The sequence below is a fragment of the Schistocerca gregaria genome, chromosome 1, assembly GCF_023897955.1.
Source record: "Schistocerca gregaria isolate iqSchGreg1 chromosome 1, iqSchGreg1.2, whole genome shotgun sequence".
NCBI classification, from domain to species: Eukaryota; Metazoa; Arthropoda; class Insecta; order Orthoptera; family Acrididae; genus Schistocerca; species Schistocerca gregaria.
Genome location: NC_064920.1, coordinates 189,880,995 through 189,889,460, shown reverse-complemented (window position 1 = coordinate 189,889,460; position 8,466 = coordinate 189,880,995). Strand labels below are relative to the sequence as shown.

General features: G+C 41.7%; 1 protein-coding gene across 1 annotated transcript in view; it reads left to right on the top strand.

Moving 5' to 3' along the window:
- The first annotated feature begins 866 nt into the window (after window positions 1-866).
- LOC126285058 (coagulation factor IX-like) overlaps window positions 867-8,466 on the top strand; it is a 284,637-nt gene continuing 277,037 nt past the window's right edge. Inside the window, exon 1 of the mRNA XM_049984381.1 lies at window positions 867-924. Within this exon, the coding sequence (XP_049840338.1) occupies window positions 879-924 (46 nt within the window). The 5' untranslated portion in view covers window positions 867-878. The remainder of the gene's footprint in view (window positions 925-8,466) is intronic.

Genomic DNA, 8,466 nt, shown 5'->3' with positions numbered 1-8,466 from the left:
AAAATAGTAGTGAAAACGGCATCCATCAACTCTGATAGTTGATCATGTTTATGCTGATCATGTGACGAAAAGATAATAACTTACATTGTTCAGCTTATAAATGAATTGTATCACTTTTTGTATATTATATTTCCTGTAGAACAAATATTTTATTTTTCTGAATGTTTAGCATATATTCCATCTGCTTTTGTTTGTTTTCGGTAGCCAGCCGCTGTGGCTGAGCGGTTCTAAGAGCTTCAGTTCGGAACCGCGCTGCTGCTACGGTCCCAGGTTCGAATCCTACCTCGTGCATGGATGTGTGTGATGTCCTTAGGTTAGTTAGGTTTAAGTAGTTCTAAGTTCTAGGGGACTGATGACCTCAGATGTAAAGTCCCTTAGTGCTTAGAGGCATTTGAACCCTTTTTTTGTTTTTTGTTTTTTTTTCCGGTACATGAACTCATACGTTTGATCTGTTCAGATGGTTCAAAAGGCTCTCAGCACTATGAGACTTAACTGCTGTGGTCATCAGTCCCTTAGAACTTAGAACTACTTAAACCTAACTAACCTAAGGACATCACACACATCCATGCCCGAGGCAGGATTTTAACCTGCGGCCGTAGCAGTCGCGCGGTTCCAGACTGTAGTGCCTAGAACGGCTCGGCCACTCCGGCCGGCGTTTTATCTGTGTACTCTTCACTCTTTACAATCGCGAAGACGGTAACCAACAACTTGCCCTCTCAGAGATGCGCTAACGTTATACTGCAGCTGAGGGACATGTCTCGTGCGACTGCGGTGACGGCGACATCGACGGCCCCTGCTCTTGCACGTGGCCGTGGCTGCGCCCCGGACACTTGGTCTGCCTGACCTCTGCAGTGGGCGTCCAGTGCCGCGTTGTCAAGATGGATCACGACCCTTCATTTCGTACAGACCCCCAACACAGAGACAGTGAGTATACCACGCAGAGTCTACGTTGTCAAGTATTCTCTCGAGATGGCTGCTCTTGGCCGCTCATGCAATCTTCATATCGTTTAAGATTAGACATTCCTCAGCAGCGTAATCCACATCCAGCACATTACAACACCACATAAACACTGTCAGCAGTGCGGAAGTTATTATCGAGAAGCCTTCAATGTAAGACTGAAGTTGCCTTGAGGACCTTCTAATGCAAACCCCTTTCTCAGGGCATCATATAAATGGTGGTCCATTGGTAGTGACAGGGCCAAATATCTCACGGAATAAGCATCAAACGAAAAATCTACAAACATCGAAACTCGCGTAGCTTGAAGGGGAAACCAGATGGTGCTATGGTCGGCCCGCTAGATGGCGCTGCCAAAGGTCAAACGGATATCAACTGCTTTTTTATATTAGGAACCCCCATTTTTATTACATATTCGTGTAGTACGTAAAGAAATATGATGGTTTTAGTTGGACCACTTTTTTCTCCTTGTGACAGATGGCGCTGTAATACTCACAAACGTATAAGTACGTGGTATCACGTAACATACCGCCAGTGCTGACGGTATTTGCTTCGTGATACATTACCAGTGTTAAAATGGACCGTTTACCAATTGCGAAAAAGGTCGATATCGTGTTCATGTATGGCTTTTGTGACCAAAATGCCCAACCCCCGTGTGCTATGTATCCTGCTCGGTATCCTGGACGACATCATCAAAGTGTCCGGACCGTTCGCCGGATACTTAAGTTATTTAAGGAAACAGGAAATTTTCAGACATATGTGAAACGTCAACCACGACCTGCAACAAATTATGATGGCCAGGTAGGTGTTTAAGTTGCTGTCGCTGCCAATCCACACCTCAGTAGCAGACAAATTGCGCAAGAATCGGGAATCTCAAAAACGTCGGAGTTGAGATTACTACATCAATATCAATTGCACCCGTATTATATTTCAGTGCACCAGGAATTGCATGGAGACGACTTTGGACGTCGTGTACAGTTCTGTCACTTGCCACAAGAGAAATTACGGGACGATGACAGATTCTTTTTGCACGCGTTCTATTTAGCGGCGAAGCGTCATTCGCCTACAGCGGTAACATAAACCGGCATAATGTGCTCTATTGGGCAACGTAAAATCCACGATGGCTGCGACAAGTGGAACATCAGCGACCTTGGCGGGTTAATGTATTGTGCGGCATTATGGGAGGAAGGATAATTGGCCCCCATTTTATCGGTGGCAATCTAAATGGTGCAATGTACGCGGATTTCCTAAGCAATGTTATGCCGATGTTATTACAAGATGTTTCACTGCATGACAGAATGGCGATGTACTTCCAACATGATGGATGTCCTGCACATAGCTCGCTTGCGTTACTGAATAGCATACTTCATGACAGAAGGATTGATCATCATGGCCCGCACGGTAATCGGATCTGACGTCCCCGGATTTCTTTCTGTAAGGAAAGTTGAAGGGCATTGTCAATGCATGTGCGAAAATTACGGAAGGCGAACTACTCACTGTTGAGAGGAGTGTCGTTACACGTATTGCTAAATGCATCATTCTGAGCATTTATTGTATTAATGTGGTATTTGCAGGTAATCACACTGTAACAGCATGCTTTCTCAGAAATTATAATTTCACAAACGCACTAGTACAATATAGCAGGAAGTGTTTAGTACTGTGCGTATTCTTGCAATTGTAGCGAAGCTTTCTTGGTATATTTGAGGAAATTCGTTAAGGCATGGGAATGTTCTACATCTGGTAGTGTTATGCTCATATACATTAATAATTTCAGTACCAAACACTTCCTGCTAACTGTTCGTCTACAATTGTGAGCCATGGGTGTGTTACTATTACAGCGCCATCTATCATGATACGAAAAAAGTGATCCAACTAAAACATTCGTATTTCTTTACGTACTACACGAATATGTAATTCACAATGGGGGTTCCTATTTTTAAAAAAAACTCTGTTGATATCCTTTTGACTTATGGCAGTGCTATCTAGTGGGCCAACCATAGCTCCATCTGGTTTCCCCTTTCAAGTTAGACAAGTTTCGTTCTTTGTAGTTTTCCGTTTGACGCTTATTTCGTGAGATATTTGGCCCGGTCACGATCAATGGACCACCCTGCATACGAAAACCTTTACAGCAAAGAGATCAATATTTCTTACATAATACTTATGGCAAAATCAGCCCACTTTATATAGTGTGAGGCACCCAATGGTTTCACCACATATAACATCTGACTAGTTGAAGACATTTGCGATTTGTTATCGCTTAGGTAAATATTGACAAGGGCTCCTGAAACGAACACCAATGCTTTCTCGTAATTTCATTAATCATTGAGACACAGGTATAACTGCTTTCTGTGGAACTATGATACATTTTGGCGGTGATATAGCACATCCTTGTGAAACAAATTCAGTGATTTAAATATTTTTGTAGCTCTAATATGTGAAATGACATTGAATGTGCTATTGTCGCAAGCATCTGAATGACGTGGAGTTTGAAAACAGCGCAGACGAGACAAGTCGATACGTGATTCTCGAAGGATGCAATAACACCACCGAAATACAGATATTCAATTACCTTTTTCTCCATAATACACAATTTTTTCATCTTTGCTTGCTTTATTAAACACAAATTGTTCTTAATGTTCTGTGATAAAAAGTTATCTTACCTTAACTCCTTTTTTCTCGAGTGTACTAAGCTAGTAGGACGCTACGTTTCAGCTTTCGAGTCAAGAAATGTCATTTAGCATAGTCTGAGACCAAGAATGTAAGATAAACAAAGTAGATTTTTTGGAGGGTGTCATCAGTCTTCTAAATGGTTTAATGCGGTCCGCCACGAATTCCTCTCCTGTTCTAATCTTTTCATCTCAGAGTAGCACTTACAACCTACTTCCACTATTATTTGTTGGATGAATTCCAATCTCAGTCTTCCTCTACAGTTTTTGCCTTCTACACCTTCTTCTGTTACCATGCAAGTCAGTTCCTCATATCTTAACAAATTTCCTATCATTCTGTCCCTTCTCCTTATCAGTGTTTTCCACATATTCCTTTCCTCTCCGATTCTGCGTAGAACCACATCATTCCTTACATTATCAGTCCACCTAATTTTGATCATTCATCTGTAGCAACACATCTCAAACGCTACGATTCTCTTCTGTTCCGGTTTTCACACCCTATGTTTTTCTACCACACAATGCTGTACTCCAGACGTACATTCTCAGAAATATCGTCCTCAAATTAAGGACTATGTTTGATACTAGTAGACTTCTCTTGACCAGGAATGACCCTTTTGCCATTGTCAGTCTGCTTTTGATGTCCCCCTTATTCCGTCCGTCATTGTTTACTTTACGGCCTAGCTAGCAGAATACCATAACTTCATCTTAGATTGTTCATTCCATTCAACAAATCATGTAATTCTTCTTCACTTTAATTCAGGGTAGCAATGTTGTTGTTGTGGTCTTCAGTCCTGAGACTGGTTTGATGCAGCTCTCCATGCTACTCTATCCTGTGCAAGCTTCTTCATCTCCCAGTACCTACTGCAACCTACATCCTTCTGAATCTGGTTAGTGTATTCATCTCTTGGTCTCCCTCTACGATTTCTACCCTCCACACTGCCCTCCAATGCTAAATTGGTGATCCCTTGATGCCTCAGAACATGTCCTACCAACCGATCCCTTCTTCTGGTCAAGTTGTGCCACAAACTTCTCTTCTCCTCAATCCTATTCAATACTTCCTCATTAGTTATGTGATCTACCCATCTAACCTTCAGCATTCTTCTGTAGCACCACATTTGGAAAGCTTCTATTCTCTTCTTGTCTAAACTATTTATTGTCCATGTTTCACATCCATACATGGCTGCACTCCATACAAATACTTTCAGAAATGATTTCCTGACACCTAAATCTATACTCGATGTTAACAAATTTCTCTTCTTCAGAAACGCTTTCCTTGCCATTGCCAGTTTACATTTTATATCCTCTATACTTCGACCATCATCAGTTATTTTGCTCCCCAAATAGCAAACCGCATTTACTACTTAAACATATCATTTCCTAATCACCCGATTTAATTCGACTACATTCCATTATCGCGTTATGCTTTTGATGATGTTCATCTTATATCCTCCTTTCAAGACACTGTCCATTCCGTTCAGCTGTTCTTCCATGTCCTTTGCTGTCTTTGAGAGAATTACAATGTCATCGGCGAACCTCAAAGTTTTAATTTCTTCTACATGGATTTTAATACCTACTCCGAATTTTTCTTTACTTTACTGCTTGCCCAATATACCGATTGAATAACATCAGGGAGAGGCTACAACCCTGTCTTACTCCCTTCCCAACCACTGCCTCTCTTTAATGTCCCTCGACCCTTATAACTGCCATCTGGTTTCTGTACAAATTGTAAATAGCCTTCCGCTCCCTGTATTTTACCTCTGCCACCTTTAGAATTTGAAAGAGAGTATTCCAGTCAATATTGTCAAAAGCTTTCTCTAAGTCTACAAATGCTAGAAACGTAGGTTCGCCTTTCCTTAATCTAGCTTCTAAGATAAGTCGTAAGGTCAGTATTGCCTCACGTGTTCCAGTATTTCTACGGAATCCAAACTGATCTTCCCCGAGGTCGGCTTCTACTAGTTTCTTCATTTGTCTGTAAAGAATTCGTGTTAGTATTTTGCAGCTATGGCTTATTAAACTGATTGTTCGGTAATTTTCACATCTGTCAACACCTGCTTTCTTTGGGATGGGAATTATTATATTCTTCTTGAAGTCTAAGGGTATTTCGCCTGTCTCATACATCTTGCTCACCAGATTGTAGAGTTTTGTCAGTACTGGCTCTCCCAAGGCCGTCAGTAGTTCTAATGGAATGTTGTCTACTGCTGGGGCCTTGTTTCGACCCAGGTCTTTCAGTGCTCTGTCAAACTCTTCACGCAGTATCGTATCTCCCATTTCATCTTCATCTACATCCTCTTCAATTTCCATAATATTGTCCTCAAGAACATTGCTCCTGTATAGACCCTCTATATACTCCTTCCACCTTTCTGCCTTCCCTTCGTTGGTTATAACTGGGTTTCCGTCTGAGCTCTTGATATTCATACAAGTGGTTCTCTTTTCTCCAAAGGTCTCTTTAATTTTCCTGTAGGCAGTATGTATCTTACCCCTAGTGAGATAAGCCTCTACATCCTTACATTTGTCCTCTAGCCATCCCTACTTAGCCATTTTGCACTTCCTATCGATCTCATTTTTGAGACGTTTGTATTCCTTTTTGCCTGCTTCATTCACTGCATTTTTATATTTTCTCCTTTCATCAATTAAATTCAATATTTCTTCTGTTACCAAAGGATTTCTACTAGCCCTCGTCTTTTTACCTACTTGATCCTCTGCTGCCTTACTACTTCATCCCTCAAAGCTACCCATTCTTCTTCTACTGTATTTCTTTCCCACATTCCTGTCAATTGTTCCCTTATGCTCTCCCTGAAACTCTGTACAACCACTGGTTCTTTCAGTTCATCCAGGTCCCATCTCCTTAAATTCCCACCTTTTTGCAGTTTCTTCAGTTTTAATCTACAGGTCATAACCAATAGATTGTGGTCAGAGTCCACATCTGCCCCTGGAAATCTCTTACAATTTAAAACCTGGTTCCTAAATCTCAGTCTTACCATTATATAATCTATCTGATACCTTTTAGTATCTCCAGGGTTCTTCCATGTATACAACCTTCTTTCATGGTTCTTAAACCAAGTGTTAGCTATGATTAAGTTGTGCTCTGTGCAAACTTCTACCAGGCGGCTTCCTCTTTCATTTCTTAGCCCCAATCCTTATTCACCTACTACGTTTCCTTCTCTCCCTTTTCCTACACACGAATTCCAGTCACCCATGACTATTAAAATTTCATCTCCTTTCACTACCTGAATAATTTCTTCTATCTCATCATACATTTCTTCAATTTCTTCATCATCTGCAGAGCCAGTTGGCATATAAACTTGTACCACTGTAGTAGGCATGGACTTCGTGTCTATCTTGGCCACAATAATGCGTTTACTATGCTGTTTGTAGTAGCTTACCCGCACTCCTATTTTTTTATTCATTATTAATGCTACTCCTGCATTAACCCTATTTGGTTTTGTATTTATCACCCTGTATTCACCTGACCAAAAGTCTTGTTCCTCCTGCCACCGAACTTCACTAATTCCCACTATATCTAACTTTAACCTATCCATATCCCTTTTTAAATTTTCTAATCTACCCGCCCGATTAAGGGATCTGACATTCCACGCTCTGATCCGTAGAACGCCAGTTTTCTTTCTCCTGATAACGACGTCCTCCTGAGTAGTCCCCGCCCGGAGATCCAAATGGGGGACTATTTTACCTCCGGAATATTTTACCCAAGAGGACGCCATCATCATTTAATCATACAGTAAAGCTGCATGCCCTCGGGAGAAATTACGGCTGTAGTTTCCCCTTGCTTTCAGCCGTTCGCAGTACCAGCACAGCAAGGCTGTTTTGGTTATTGTTACAAGGCCAGATCAGTCAATCATCCAGACTGTTGCCTTTGCAACTACTGAAAATGCTGCTGCCCCTCTTCAGGAACCACACGTTTGTCTGGCCTCTCAACAGATACCCCTCCGTTGTGGTTGTACCTACAGAACGGCCATCTGTATCGCTGAGGCACGCAAGCCTCCGCACCAACGGCTAGGTCCATGGTTGAGGGGGGGGGGGGGGGGGGGGGGAGGGTAGCAATGGCATCAGCGAATCATATCATTGATACCGTTTCATCTTGAATTTTAATTCCACTCCTAAACTTTTCTTTTATTTCCATCATTGCGTCTTTGATGTACAGATTGAAGAGTAGTGGCGAAAGACTGCAACCTTGTCTTACACACTTCTTAATCCGAGCAACTCGTTCTTGGTCGTCCTCTCTTATTATTCCCTCTTGGCTCTTGTACATATTCTAAATTACCCGTCTCTCCATACAGTCTACCCCTGTGATTCTCAGAATTTCGAACGTCTATCACCATTTTTACGTTGTCAAACGCTTTTCCATGTCGACAAGTTATTTGAACGTGTCTTGATTTTCCTTTAGTCTTGCTTCCATTATCAACCGCAACGTTAGAATTGCCCTTCTTGTGCCTTCACCTTTTCTAAAGCCAATCTGATCGTCATCTAGCATATCCTCAGTTTTCTTTTCCATTATTCTGTATATTATTCTCGTCAGCAACTTTAGTGCATGAACTGTTAAGCTAATTGTGCGACAATTCGCGCACTTGTCAGCTCTCGCAGTCTTCACAATCGTGAGGTCATATTTTTCCGAAAGTCTGATGGCATGTAGCCAGACTCATACATTCTGCACACCAACGTGAATAGTCGTTTTGTTGCCACTTCCCCTAATGATTTTAGAAATTGTGGTGGAATGTTACCTATCCTTCCTGCCTTATTCGATATTAACTCCTCCAAAGCTCTTTTAATTCTGATTCCAGTACTGGATTGCGTAACATTTCTAAATGGACTCCTGCTTGTTCTTCAGTT